Source organism: Erinaceus europaeus, chromosome 17, assembly GCF_950295315.1.
Source record: "Erinaceus europaeus chromosome 17, mEriEur2.1, whole genome shotgun sequence".
NCBI lineage: Eukaryota > Metazoa > Chordata > Mammalia > Eulipotyphla > Erinaceidae > Erinaceus > Erinaceus europaeus.
This window is the reverse complement of record NC_080178.1, coordinates 10,484,921-10,499,933: the sequence shown is the minus strand read 5'-3', so window position 1 is coordinate 10,499,933 and position 15,013 is coordinate 10,484,921. Positions and strand designations below refer to the sequence as shown.

At 48.3% G+C, this 15,013-nt stretch overlaps 1 protein-coding gene across 1 annotated transcript in view; it reads left to right on the top strand.

Moving 5' to 3' along the window:
* Positions 1 to 28: 28 nt before the first annotated feature.
* DDB1 (damage specific DNA binding protein 1) overlaps positions 29 to 15,013 on the top strand; it is a 37,251-nt gene continuing 22,266 nt past the window's right edge. The window contains exons 1-6 of the mRNA XM_060176290.1: positions 29 to 251; positions 1,342 to 1,490; positions 3,504 to 3,620; positions 4,316 to 4,537; positions 9,727 to 9,841; positions 12,169 to 12,266. Of these exons, the coding sequence (XP_060032273.1) occupies positions 191 to 251; positions 1,342 to 1,490; positions 3,504 to 3,620; positions 4,316 to 4,537; positions 9,727 to 9,841; positions 12,169 to 12,266 (762 nt within the window). The 5' untranslated portion in view covers positions 29 to 190. The remainder of the gene's footprint in view (positions 252 to 1,341; positions 1,491 to 3,503; positions 3,621 to 4,315; positions 4,538 to 9,726; positions 9,842 to 12,168; positions 12,267 to 15,013) is intronic.

Below are 15,013 nucleotides of genomic sequence, written 5' to 3'. Positions count from 1 at the left end.
GAGACCCCGGGAGGCCGTCCCGTGATGCCCCGCGCCGCGGCCGCTCTGCCCTGCAACGTGTCTCTGGGGCGGAGGCGGCGGCGGCGGCGGTGGAGCTGGCTGCGCGCGCCCGGGGGTCCCTCTCTCTCCGCTGCTGCCCAGCGCTCTCGCCTCGCGTCCGAGTCCCCACGGGCCGGCCCCAAGCCTCGACATGTCTTACAACTACGTGGTAACGGCCCAGAAGCCCACCGCCGTGAACGGTTGCGTGACCGGTGAGGCTGCCAAGGCCGGGGATCTCCCCCTGTCCCCCCGGCCAGGGAGGGAGCTGCGGCGGGATGGGGGGGCGGGGATCGAGGCCTAGGAAGGCGGGTGGCCCTCGGGGGTGGCCCCTAGGGCGGCCGGCGGGACCGGAGCCCCGGGTGGAAGGTGCGGCCGACGGCTTCAAAGCAGCGCTCGCCTCGGGGTGGGCGGGTTGCGCCGGGGGTCCCCCTGTCCTTGGCGGGGAGCGGACAGACCTCCAGGTGCGAGCGGGGTGTGCGGCGCTGCTGGGGGCGCCCGGGGGGCGGCAGATGGTGGTGACGGCGACTTTCCCCCCGAGGCGGGCGGCTGGGGGCTCCAACATGAAGGAAGGAAGGGCTGTCCCATGAAGGGGACCCTCTTCTTTCTCCCTGGCTTGGTCTCTTCCCACCCCCCACCCCCGGGCGGGGTCGCTGATGCGAGGAGGGTTAGCAGGACTCAGCTTTGTGAACTGTGTGCATTGTTGCAAGACACTCCGAGCAGCCTAGGGAGACCAGCAACTTGTGTGTTTATGGAAATCTCAGCCACGATCCCCAAACAACTGTTGTACAACTATTGTCGGGAGACTGTGTGTGTGTGTGTGTGTGTGTGTGTGTGTGTGTGTGTGTGTGTGTGGCGGGGCATTGAAATATACTCAGCTGCTGAAAGGCGAAGAGGTCTGGACACAGCCAGGTTTTACTTTACAGCTCAGAGTCTTCTCTGCATTTCCCCTGCCGGGTTTGGTGCCGACTGTATGAGTCCTTAGATAAGATTAGAGTCAAACACCCACTAATTAAGAGGCCAGGCCTGCCACTGCAATAGGAAAAGCAAAACTGGAGGTTACAGCTTTCAGTGGAAAGATGGGGTTGCTCTTAGGTTCAGTCTCTTTACCCTGGCCAGGGAGGTAGCTTCCTTACGAGTCTAACAGAGTCTCCCGGTTCTGGGTTTTGGTGTGGGGCACTGGGTGATTGGCAGGAACAAGAGAAACACATGTGGGTGGCTAAGAGGCCCCAGAAGTAGAGAGAAGCATCCCAGCATATTTCCACCCTGCCCTGGCTTCAGAAGTTAGAGGGTGTGTTCTTTCAGGCCACTTCACTTCAGCTGAAGACTTGAACCTGTTGATCGCCAAGAACACAAGGTTAGAGATCTATGTGGTCACCGCGGAGGGGCTCCGGCCCGTCAAAGAGGTGGGCATGTATGGGAAGATCGCCGTCATGGAGCTCTTCAGGCCCAAGGTGAGTGAGTGCTCAGGGCTGGGCGGGCTGGGAGGTGTCTTTCTGACCTTTCCTTTTGCTTGAGGTAGGTGGAATGAGACTGAGAAGAGAAAAGCTTTTATCTTTTAGAATGATAGACTGTCTTTTATTTTACACACTTAAGCACTTCCATAGAGGAACGTCTTAGAAGACTGATCTGTGGTCTGGGAGGTGGCGCAGTGGAGAAAGCATTGGACTCTCAAGCACGAGGTCTCGAGTTCAATTCTCGGCAGCACGTGCAGCAGAGTGATGCTCTGGTTCCATTTCTTTAAATAAATAAAGGCTTTAAGAGCAACAACAACAAGATTTGTTCATCTTGTTTTTAACCAGAGCGCTGCTCAGCTCTGGCATATGGTGGTGCCAGGGTGTGTGCCTACGACCTCGGAGCCTCAGGCATGAGAACCTGTTGCATAACCATTGTGCTAGCTTCTTGCCTGAAAAGATTTATTTATCTTGATGATAGAGCGAGAGAGACCAGAACACCATTCAGCTCTGGCATTGAATCTGGGGTCTCATGCATGCAAGTCCCAAGCTCTGTGTCTGAACTATCTTTGGGGGCTTCAAGTTGACTTTTTTGGAAGGGGAAAAGTTCCACAGTTTGCAGTGTGGGTGGATCACTGTGTACAGTGGGCCATAGTGAGTCACAGGTCAAGGGCAGTTTGGGTTCAGCCCTTTTTCTTAAACCCACGGGCACATCACATAAGGTCTTTCAGAGCCTTAATGGACCTGCCAGTGAAATGGGGTTAGCAGTGTATGGTCCCTGGGGGTGATTATGAGGATTGAATGATTCAGCAACACGTGACCTAGCAAGTACTAAGCTTTCACTTTTATGTTAATATTTTTTATATTATCACCATTATTACAGTGCAGGTGTTTCATGCAGATACTCACCATGTGACTTTATTATCTTACTTGAATCTGACAAGAAAGCAGTGGGTTCAAAGGTTTTTTTTTGAGAGAAAGAGAACAAGGCTGGCAGAATAGCTCACTTGGATAGTTTGCTGCTTTGTCATGAGCACGACCCAGATTCAAGCCCGGCTCCCACCGCATTGAAGGAAGCTTCAGAGCTATGGTCTCTTTCTCTCTCTCTCTGCCTCTCTGTCTCTATCTAAGAGAGAGAAAGAGAAAGAGAGAAAGAGAACAGAGCATCACTCTGGCACATACGTTGCCGGGGATCGAATTCAAGACCTCATGCTTGAGGGTCCAACACTTTATCCACTGCACCACGTCCCTTGGAACGAAAAAATACCCCTTCTGGGGTGTGGGTTGTTTTGAGAGTTCAGTTTCTGTTGTTATCCAACGCGTCCTTTCCCTCCAGATTCTGGAAGATGATTAGAGAAAAACATTGTGTTCACCTTTCAAAGGAATGACTGAGATTAGTCTAAGATGAAATCCATGGGAGTGGCGAGCAGAGTTGGAAAACTCCTGAGAGCACAGTCTGGTTGTTTACCAGTTCCAGCTTGGCCTTTTATACATACCCTGGGGGCACGTGTGTTGTCTCTTAAGTCCTCACCAAGGATCTCATCTTCAGGGTAGAAAAGCACTGTTTTTAAAGAATAGCATATTCAGAGATTAGACTGGTATTTCCTGTTTCAAAAGGTGGCCTACTGATTTGAGAACACAGGTTACCATGCACAGAGACCTGCGTTCAAGCCCTGGGTCCCCTACCTGTAGGGTGGAAGCTTTACAGGTGGTGAGGTAGTGCTGCAGGTATCTCTCTCCCTATTTCCCCTTCCCGTCTTAACTTCTCTCTGTCCTAGCAAATATAAGAAAAACAAAATAGAAGTCAAAAGGAACTTTATAAACATCTCTGGTTATGGGGTGGGTGGGTGTGTGTGTGTGTGTGTGTGTGTGTGTGTGTAGAGTGATAGGGAGATACAAAGCCCCGGTTTGAAAGTCTTTTTGCATAATCATCATGCAATCATCATGCTAATCATCATGCTAATTTCCCTGACCAGAAAGAGCCTCTTTTGAGAATGTAACCTTGGTTTCCAGGGAGAGAGCAAGGACCTCCTGTTCATCCTGACTGCAAAATACAATGCCTGCATTCTGGAGTATAAGCAGAACGGGGAGAGCATCGACATAATCACTCGAGCCCATGGCAATGTCCAGGTGAGGTGGTCGTTTAAGTGATGAGTTTCCCCAGGTAGGGCTGTCAGTATTGGGGAGTAGTTTGAAGTGTTAGGAGCAGCTCATCTTCCTCCTCCTCCTGTTTTTTTTTTTTTTTTTTTTGCCTCCAGTGTTGTAAGCTGGGGCTCGGTGCCTGTACTACAAAGCCATTGCTCCTGGTGGCCATTTTCCTCTTTTTATTGGACAGGGCAGAAAGAAATTGAGAGGGGAGAGGAAATAGAGAGGGAGAGGCACCTGCAGACCTGCTTCACCATCTGTGATGTGATCCCCCCACACCCGCAGGTGGGGAGCCGGGGGCTCGAACTGAGATCCCTGCTCTTGTCCTTGCGCTTAGTACCATGTGCGCTTAACCTGGTCGCCAATGCCCGACCCCCTTTTTTTCTTTTTTAATTAGATTCATTTACTTTGAGAGAGAAAGAGAGACCAGAGCACTGCTCAGGCAAGTGTGGTGTGGTCGCTGCCTCTTGAGTCCTAACTTAGGCAGAGGGAGGAGTGATTAGAGGCAGCAGCCTCTTGCTGAAAGGGCCGCACCCACGTTGAGGCTCCTGGACATGCCAAGTAGACGCCGCTGGTGTCACTAACCACTCCTGAAACCAGACCAAGCAAATGGCACGGAGTGGCCTGTGTCATGTTGTCGGCCACCGTGGTCATTCCCTAAGTCCAGCTCCACTTCCCAGGACCGGATTGGCCGTCCCTCGGAGACGGGCATCATCGGCATCATCGACCCCGAGTGTCGCATGATCGGCCTGCGCCTCTATGATGGCCTTTTCAAGGTCATTCCCCTGGACCGAGACAACAAGGAGCTCAAGGCCTTCAACATCCGCCTGGAGGAGCTGCACGTCATCGACGTCAAGTTCCTGTATGGTTGCCAGGCGCCCACCATCTGCTTTGTCTACCAGGTATGGGGCAGGGTCGGCCCAGGTGGGGTGGCGTGGGGGTTGACTTCTGTTCATGGAGATTCCTGGGCCTGGCAGGGGAGCGGAGAGGGTTGCGGTGCTGCTGAAAAGGCCTCGAGTGGTAGAATCAGTGAGTCAGGTTTCAGGTAGTAACTTCCAGGGAAGCAGGGAGGCCATCTGGGTTTGGTGGCAGGTCTTAATCCCAAGATTATTCTCTGCTCGTGGGCCTTAGAGACTTAATAGGGTGGGTGACCCAGTTTGTGCTTTGAATCTTCTGCTGCCATGCCAAGGGGATTATTCAAGGTTTTATTTATTTATTTATTTATTTATTTAATTTATTTATTCCCTTTTGTTGCCCTTGTTTTATTGTTGTAGTTATTATTGTTGTTGTCGTTGTTGGATAGGACAGAGAAATGGAGAGAGGAGGGGAAGACAGAGAGGAGGAGAGAAAGATAGACACCTGCAGACCTGCTTCACCGCCTGTGAAGCGACTCCCCTACAGGTGGGGAGCTGGGGTTCGAACCGGAATCCTTATGCCGGTCCTTGTGCTTTGCACCACCTGCGCTTAACCCGCTGCACTACAGCCCGACTCCCCTGTTTGTTTTTTTTTTAACTAGAGCACTGCTCAGCTCTGGCTTGTGTGTGTGTGTGGGTGATCGAACCTGGGTCTTCGAAGCTTCTCTTTGCATAACCAGTTTGCTATGTACTAACCTACTTTAATATTCACCCTGCCCCCGTCCCCCTATATTTTTATTTTACCAGAGCACTGCTCAACTCTGGCTAATGCCAGTGCAGGGGATTGACCCTGGGACCTCAGAGCCTCAGGCATGAAAGTCTCTTCGCATAACTATCATGCTATCTACCCCTGCTATTTTTTTTTTTTTTAATTTAACTTTATTTAGTGGGACAGAGAGAAATTGGTGAGGGAAGGTGGATAGAGAAAGAAGACAGACACACTGCATACAGCCCTGCTTCACCACTCGTGAAGCTTTCCTCCTACAGGTGGGGCCCAGGGGCTTGAACCAGGGTCCTGGAGCATGCTAACATGTGCCCTTAACCAGCTGCGCTCTCGCCTGGCCCTAGATAATTCAAGGTTTAACTGTCGAGGAAAAGATCTGGAAATTGGCCTTATAAATGAAGGAAACAGGGCTTGGTATGGTGCCTCCACTGTGTCTTCTGAGAAGAGGCTGGTGTTTTTGTCCAGTGCTCACTCTGGGGCCTTGGCCCTTGGTTTCTATTTTAGTCACTGCCTACAGCTTAAGCTGAGCTGATCCTGGGCAGCTGTTCTCTGAGCCATTTCTGTTAAAAGGCGGTGGGGGGCCGGGGGGGGGCTGGGGCGCACATACAATTTCAGCCTTTTAATAAAGAGCGTAAGGTCATTTCATGTGCGTGCCGCAGAATAGATGATGGACGCGGTCCAAGTCCCTATGTACGGCTTGGGAGGGGCATGCAGATACTTTGACAGCTGTGCTAGTTTCTGAAAATAGAGGCCAGAGAGAGAGACTGCTCAGCTCTAGCATATGTGATAGATACCAGGGACTAAACCTGAGCCTTTGGGGCCTCAGGCACGTATGCTCTGTGGGTTTTTTTTTTTTTTACTATTTATTTATTTCCCTTTTCTGTTGCCCTTGTTATTTTTATCATTGTTGTGGTTATTATTGTTGTTGTTGTTTCTGGATAGGACAGAGAGAAATGGAGAGAGGAGGGGAAGACAGAGATGGGGAGAGAATGATAGATACCTGCAGACTTGCTTCACCGCTTGTGAAGCGACCCTCCCTGCAGGTGGGGAGCCAGGGGCTCGAACCAGGATCCTTATGCTGGTCCCTGAGTTTCGCACTATGAGTGCTTAACCCGCTGTGCTACAGCCTGGCCCACTTGCTCTGTTCTTAACAGGTTGTTGAATCCCCAGGCTTCTGTGTAGTTCTTAGTGGAAGTTCTCAGCTGGTTGGAATAAAATTCATTGGAGTAGCATGACTTATACTAGGAGATTTTGTTGATCTTGGTTATAGTATACTAATAGACTATAATAAAATAAAATTTGAAAAACCCTTAGTATTTCTTGAGGTGAGTCTTGGCAACTGTCTCTGACAGAAACACTGCTGTGAATACTGTTGGGCTGCCAGGAGTGAATGATCTCCTTCAAGTCTCAATTTCTGTCTTGGGTGAAACTCGAACCTTTCATGAGATTGAATCTTACCACTAATTACTGAAAGAAACTTTTGATTGGGAGTCAGGCGGTAGCGCAGCGGGTTAAGCACAGGTGGTGCAAAGCGCAAGGACTGGCGTAAGGATCCCAGTTCGAGCCCCTGGCTCCCCACCTGCAGGGGAGTCGCTTCACAGGCGGTGAAGCAGGTCTGCAGGTGTCTATCTTTCTCTCCCCCTCTCTGTCTTCCCCCCCTCTTTCCGTTTCTGTCTGTCCTATCCAACAACAATGACATCAATAACAATAGCTACAGCAATAAAACAATAAGAGCAACAAAAGGGGATAAATAAACAAAATAAATATCTATAGATATAAAAAAAGAAACTTTTGATTATCGATTAAAATAGACTTTTGCCCCTGTCTCTTCCCCCCCCCCCCACCAGGCCAAAATTTATTTCACCTCCCTAGTATTAATTTCCTTCTTTGTGTGAAGCGGGGTCCTCCTGTCTCTAAGGGTCTATGTCCCCATCCCCATCCTGTCTGTGGATAACCACTATAGTTTTCCATGGTCTTAGATATGAGTGTTGCCCCCCCCACATTTGTGTGTTCAGTTCTCTATATTCTACGAGTGAAACCATTCTGTACTTGTCCTTTACCTCCTTACTTACTGCACTTAAGCATAATCTTCTCCGGTTCCATTCATTTTTTTTCTCCCAGTGTCGTTTTTTTATACACCAGAGCACAAATCAGTTTTGGCTTATGGTGGTTGGAGATTGGCCCTGGGACTTTGGAGTCTCAGGCATGAGAGATGAGAGTCTCTTTGCATAGCCATTATGCTATCTACCCCTGCCCACTATATACATTATTGCTGGGTATATGTCCTATGACTTATACTTATCAGATTTTTTTTTTTCCTAACTATTTCAGTGGGAGAGAGGGAACCAAAGCACTGCTCAAGCTCTGGCATATGGCGGTACTAAGAATTGAACTTGGGCCATTAGAGTCTCAGGCAGGAGAGTCTTTTGTGGAATCACTAGGCTGTCTTTTCCAGCCCCTCTTTCAGGTTCTTAAAGGTGATTCGGCAGCCCCAGAGCTGACTTGAGTCATAATTCACAAATAGGAGAGGAAGACAGTGTTGATGATGGTAGAACTGATGCCTTGTTTTCTTTCTTTCTTTCTTTCTTTCTTTCTTTCTTTTCTTTTCTTTTCTTTTTTTTTTTTTTTTTGCCTCCAGGGTTATTGCTGGGGCTCGGTGCCTGCACTACGAATCCACTGCTCCTGGAGGCTCTCGTTTCCCTTTTGGTTGTCCTTGTTTATCATTGTTGTTATTGCTGTATAGGACAGAAGTGGAGAGAGGAGGGGAAGAGAAAGACAGACACCTGCAGACCTGCTTCACTGCCTGTGAAGCGACTCCCCTGTAGGTGGGGAGCCGGGGGCTCAAGCTGGGATCCTTATGCTTTGGTGCCATGTGTGCTTAACCTGCTGTGCTACCTGTCTGGCCCCATTACTTTCCTTTCTCTCTTTCTTTCTTTCTTCTTTCTTTCTTTCTTTCTTTCTTTCTTTCTTTCTTTCTTTCTTTCTTTCTTTCTTTCTTTCTTTCTTTCTTTCACCAGAGCACTGTTCAGCTCTGGCTTATGGTGGTGCAGGGGATTGAACCTGGGACTTTGGAGCCTCAGGCATGAGAGTGTTTGCCTAACCATTATGCTATCTACTCTCTACCCCCTTTTTTTTTTTTAATTGTTGCTGTGGTTACTGTTGTTGTTATTGATGTTGTTGTTGGATAGGACAGAGAAATGGAGAGAGGAGGGCAAGACAGAGGGGGAGAGATACAGACACCTGCAGACCTGCCTCACCACCTGTGAAGCGACTCCCTTGCAGGTGGGGAGCCGGGGGCTCCAACTGGGATCCTTAGGCTGGTCCTTGCACTTTGCACCACCTGCGCTTAACCTGCTGCGCTACCGCCCGGCTCCCCTGTTTTTTTTTTTTTTTCTTAACCAGAATGCTGCTCAGCTCTGACACTGAACCTGGGAGCCTCAGGTATGAGCACCTTTTGGCACAGCATTGTGCTGTCTCCCGTGTCCTACCTCAATAGGGGATCACTGTGTTCTGTTCTTCCTGGCCTTCTACCAGAGTGCTTTTTAAGAATTACAGCAAACAACTTTTTGAATCTTGCAGATGATGTATTTAGCTTCTTGTTTTTTTTTTTTTTTTTTCTCCTTTTTCTTCTTTCTACCTCTTGTGTAAATGCTTTGATGCCCAGGAATATATGGTGTGTGTAAATGCTTTGATGCCCAGGAATATATGGTGTGTGTAAATGCTTTGATGCCCAGGAATATATGGGGTGTGTGTGTGTGTGTGTGTGTGTGTACGCTTGTGTGCATAAGGAAACTTGCTTGTGGGTATGCTGTATCTGTTCTCACAGGCTTACACATGAGCACATTGTGTCTCTTACAGTGCTTACTGCAGAGAACTCCAGTTTTCATACTGTTAAGGTTTTTTTTTTCTTCAGTTCTTAAAAATATATGTGTATTTAAAAAAATTAATTATCCTTACTTGTTTATTGGATAGAAACAGCCAGAAATTGAGAGGAAAGGCGAGATAGGGAGAGAGACACCTGCAGCCCTGCTGTACCACTTGTGAAGCTTTCCTCCTGCAGGTGGGGACCGGGGTCTCAAACCCGGGTCCTTGTGCACTGTAACACGTGCACTCTACCAGGTGTGCCACCATCTGGCCCCTGTGTGTGTATTTTTTAATGAGGTAAAGTGTGAAAAAGAGACCAGAGCATTGTTCAGTTCTGGCTTACAGTGGTGCTGGGGATTGAACCCAGGACTGTAAAACCTCCGGCATAAAAGTCTCTTGCAGAACCATTACACTGTTTCCCTCTTCCTTGTTGGAATTGTTAGAAGTCACAGTCTTCCCAGATAGTCACAGGCTCAGCTGCTGGCAGACAAGCCTGGGAAGGCTGTCCTGGCAGATTTGGGGTGCCGCTGGCCTCCTTTCAAGACCCCACTCTGGCTTCAGGTTGACCCTCCCAACTTTTCTTGTGCAGGACCCCCAGGGACGGCACGTGAAGACCTACGAGGTGTCTCTGCGGGAGAAGGAGTTCAACAAGGGCCCTTGGAAGCAGGAAAATGTAGAAGCTGAAGCATCTATGGTGATCGCAGGTGGGCTTGGGGCTTGGGGGACATCGGCCTCATGCCCCGCGTCTGCGCCGTCTCCCTGTCCTCCCTTGCTCCCAACTTGCTTTTTCTGCTCCTTCATTTCAGCACTCAAGTCTGGGAAACGCCTGGCGTTCAACTCCACCTTCTGTCTGCTTCTTGTGCACTTTTTCATTTCTGACTTTGGGATTGGTTTTCTTATCCTCCCCAAAGTAGTTTTGCTTTTTTGGGGGTGGGGTGGAGGAGTTAACTAAAACACTGAGATTGTTCTGCTGAGTGGCCCATGGAAATAGTCTCATTCTTTTTTTTTTTTTTTTTTAATTTTTAAATTATCTTTATTCATTAATTGGTTAGAGACAGTCAGAAATCGAGAGGGAAGGGAGGGATAGAGAGGGTGAGAGACAGAGAGAGACACCTGTAGCACTGCTTCACCACTTGTGAAGCTTTCCCCCTGCAGGTGGGGACTGGGGGATTGAACCCAGGTCCTTGTGCATTGTATCATGTGTGCTCAACCAGGTGTACCACCACCCAGCCCCTCATTCTTTTCAAGATTTATTTATTTATTATTTATTAGAGAGGTAGGAGGAGAGAGGGGAAGAGCTAGATATCAGTTTGGTACATGTGCGGCCCTGGGATCGAACTCAGGATCTCATGCCTTACCCACTGTACCACCTCCCGGACCACCACCACCACCACCACTTCTTCTTCCCCTTCCTCTTCTTTTTAAAGAATTTATTTATTCATGAGAAAGATAGGAGAGAACTAGACATCACTCTGGTACATGTGTTGCTGGGGACTGAACTCCTCAGGACCTCATTGCTGAGAATCCAGTGCTTTATCTACCCTCTGCTCCACCTCCGAAACCACTGTCTTAGTATTTTCTTGTTGAGCTGAATACTGAAAGACAAAATTTGAAGGTGCTAATAGAGCTTCTCTAACCTGATCCCTTTGTCCCATAAATGAAGAACTGGGCCTGGGGGGCTTGGGCCTCCCTGTATCTCATTGCCAAAGCCCGACTAGAATTCAGGCCCCTCTCTCCTTACTCTGAGTTCTTCTCACCACTGAATGTGGTTCACCTAGCAGAGGTGTGAATTAACCTCTTCTAAATGGTAGCTGGGGTACTGGAGGACATTTGAAAAAGGAATAAAGAAGGGAGGGATTCAGGCGGTAGCATAGTGGGTTAAGCGCAAGGACTGCCATAAGGATCCCGGTTCAAGCCCATGGCTCCCTACTTGCAGGGGAATCCCTTCACAAGTGGTGAAGCAGGTCTGCAGGTGTCTGTCTTCCCCTCCTCTCTCCATTTCTCTCCGTCCTATCCAACAACGACAACAAGAATAACTACAACCATAAAACAACAAGGGCAACAAAAGGGAATAGATAATTAAATATTTAAAAAAAATAAGGGGGGGGGAATAGAAAAGCTTTTTGTTAGAAAGGATCAGAGACTTAGAAGAGAAATGGGACAAATGCCTGTGGAAATGAAGATTTCATGTCTCTTGGAACTCACGAACACAGAGTGGCAGTGAGAATACCACTGCATTTGAGAATGGGCACTTTCTAATTCGAGAATGAGAATTTCTTTTTTTTTTAATATTTATTTTTATTTATTTATTCCCTTTTGTTGCCCTTGTTTTATTGTTGTAGTTATTATTGATGTCGTTGTTGGATAGGACAGAGAGAAATCGAGAGGAGGGGAAGACAGAGAGGGGGAGAGAAAGACAGACACCTGCAGACCAGCTTTACCGCCTGTGAAGCGACACCCCTGCAGGTGGGGAGCCGGGGGCTCGAACCGGGATCCTTACGCCACACGCCCTTAACTCACTGTGCTACCGCCTGATTCCCGAGAATGAGAATTTCTAAGACAGGCATCTCAGAAAAAGGCCATCATATTCCCTGGAATTTGAATAAAATAAAAATGGGTGGGGTAGATAGCATAATGGTTATGCAAAGATACTCTGTGCCTGAGGCTCCAAAGTCCCAGGTTCAATCCCCCACACCACAAGCCAGAGCTGAGCAGTGCTTGGATTAAAAAAAAAAAAAAAAAAGGAAGGTGGCAAGATAGTTTACTTGGACAGCACACTGGTTCTGTCATGGATGTGACCTGGATTCGATCCTGGCCCCCCAATGCCCTGAAGGAAGCTTTGGTTCTATGGTATCTTTCCTTCTGTGTCTGTCTTATTATCTGAAAAAGGCAGAAGGCAGCCTGGGATGCTAAAGCCCCAGTGATGACAGAAAAGATAAACTCTCTTAAGCATCTGCTTCTACCTTGGGCGCCTTGGTGTCTGGAAGGTCTCAGCTGCGGAGCCTTCTAATGCTGCTGCCTTCTCCTGCAGTCCCGGAGCCCTTTGGAGGGGCCATCATCATCGGGCAGGAGTCCATCACCTACCACAATGGGGACAAGTACCTGGCCATCGCCCCTCCTATCATCAAGGTGAGCAGCGTCCTCCTGCCTTTGCACTTGTCCCTTGTTAGTGTCTGTTCCTCCCTCCCTAACAGACCTAACAGAGACTAATAGACCTCAGTCACACGGTACACACGCGCGTGCGCGTGCGCACACACACACACACACACACACACACACACACACACACATGGTACTCTTGACTATAAGGGGCCACAGATTGCACTGGTTTTGCTCACAGAGAGCTTGCTGACTAAATAAGAGAAATACGTATTGAAATATATTTACCCTCTCCATTGACTAGGTGGTCTCTCCCTCTTACTAGAGTACTGCTCAGCTCTTTCTGCTCTGATTTACAGTGATGCTAGCGGTCGAACTTGGGACTTCTGGAGCCTTAGGCATGAAAGTCTTTTGCAGAATCATTATGCTGTTTCCCCCACCTGACTGGGGAAGCTTTTTTTTTTTTTCTTTATTGGGGGTATTAATGGTTTACAAACAACACTAAAATACAGTAGTTTGTACATATGCAAGATTATTCAGCTTTTCACATAACAGTTCAGCCTGACCCTCTAGGTCCTCCTGCCATCATGTACCGAGACTGGAACCCTCCCTCCCCCCACCCCAGAGTCTTTTACTTTGGTGCAATATACCAAACCCAGTCCAAGTTCTGCTTTGTGTTTTATTTTTCAACTTATTAGTGATTTAATAATGGTCGACAAGATTTTGGGTTAAGAGGGGTGCAATTCATACAATTCCCACCACCAGAATTCCATATACCCTCCTCTCCACTGAAGGATCTCTAGTCTTTATCCCTTTGGGAGCATGGACCAAACATCGCTCTGGGATGCAGAAGGTGGGACCTCTGGCTTCTGTAATTGCTTCTCCACTGGACATGGGTGTTGACAGGTCAATCCATACTGCCAGCTTTTCTCTACCTTTCCCTAGTGGGGTGGGGCATTGTTGAGGGGGAGTTCCAGGACACACTGGTAAGGTTGTCTGCCCAGGAAGGCAGGTTGGCGTCATGGTAGTATTTTTCAATTTCTGTCTGTGAGTAATATCAGCCCGTATTCACCCTTCTCTCTCAGACTTATCTCACTTACCATGATTCCTTTAAGCGCCATCCAAGATGAGATAAAGGAAGGAAAATCATTTTTACTAGCTGAGTAGTATTCCACTGTGTGAATACACACCTCGACTTTTTCTGGGGCAGCTTTTTAAAATTTTTATTTAGTTAGTGATTATTGAATAGGGGCAGAGAAACTGAGAAGGGAGGAGAGACAGGGACAGAGTCAGACCCCCGCAGCCCTGCTTCACCACTTGTGAAGCTTTCCTTCTGCAGGTGGGGGACCAGGGGCTTGAACCTGGGTCCTTGCACACTGTCATGTGTGGGCTTAACGAGGTGTGCTGCCTCCTGGCCCCTGGGGTAACTTTTAAGAAAATTTTTGCAGATTTTACTGTCTTGATATTTTAGACTCAGGTCATGTAAACTAACACGATAGACTCTGTAGATTCAAAAAGTTAGATGTAAAAATTTCTAAGCTTAAAAAGTTAAAAATCAGTGGCGGGGTGGTGGTGCACCTGGTTGAGTGCATGTATTACAATGCGCGAGAATGCTGGTTCAAGCCCCTGGCCCCCCACCTGTAGGGGGGTAAGCTTTGCAAGTGGTGAAGCAGTGCTGCAAGTGTCTCTCTGTCTCTCCCTCTCTATCACCCCCTTCTCTCTTGATTTCTGGCTGTCCTTAGGCAATAAAAATCTAAAAAAAAAAAAAAAGTTAAAAATTGGGGCCATTAGGAGTCGGGCGGTGGTGCAGTGGGTTAAGCACAGGTGGCGCGAAGCGCAAGGATCGGTGTAAGGATGCTGGTTCGAGCCCCCGGCTCCCCACCTGCAGGGGAGTCGCTTCCCAGGCGGTGAAGCAGGTCTACAGGTGTCTGTCTTTCTCTTCCCCTCTCTGTCTTCCCCTCTTCTCTCCATTTCTCTCTGTCCTATCCAACAATGACATCAACAACAATAATAACTACAACAACAATGGAAACAAGGGCAACAAAAAGGAAATAAATTAAAAAAAAATTGGGGCCATGTGGTGGCCTGGGTAAGTGTGTGTATAAGCACGCACAAGGACCTGAGTGTGTGTGTGTATAAGCATGCACAAGGACCTGAGTGTGTGTGTGTATAAGCACGCACAAGGACCTGAGTGTGTGTGTGTATGAGCACGCACAAGGACCTGAGTGTGTGTGTGTATAAGCACGCACAAGGACCTGAGTGTGTGTGTGTATAAGCACGCACAAGGACCTGAGTGTGTGTGTGTATAAGCACGCACAAGGACCCAGGTTTAAGCCCCCAGTCCTCACATGCGGGAGGAAGCTTCACAAGTGAAGCAGTGCTGCAGGTGTCTCAGTCTTTCTGTCTCTACCTTCCCTCTCATTTCTCTCTGTTCTGTCAAATTAAATAAAGTTTTTGTTTTTAATTAGAAATCAGGGAGCAAGTGGTTGGCACACATGGTGGAGCACAGTGGTTACAATGCTCAAGCCTCCAGTCCCCACCTACAAGGGAGGGAAGTTTCACGAGTGGTGAAGCAGTGCTGCAGGTGTATCTGTCTGTCTGTCTCCCCCCTCCCTTCCCCCTCCCCCTCCCTTTTCCCCTCCTCCCTCTCCCTCTCTACTTCCCCCTTTACCTCTCAATTTCTTTATCCAAAACAGTTTTTTTTTTTTTTTTTTTTTTTTTTTTAAACACCAGAGCACTGCTCAGCTCAGGCTTGTGATGGTGCGGGGAGATTGAAC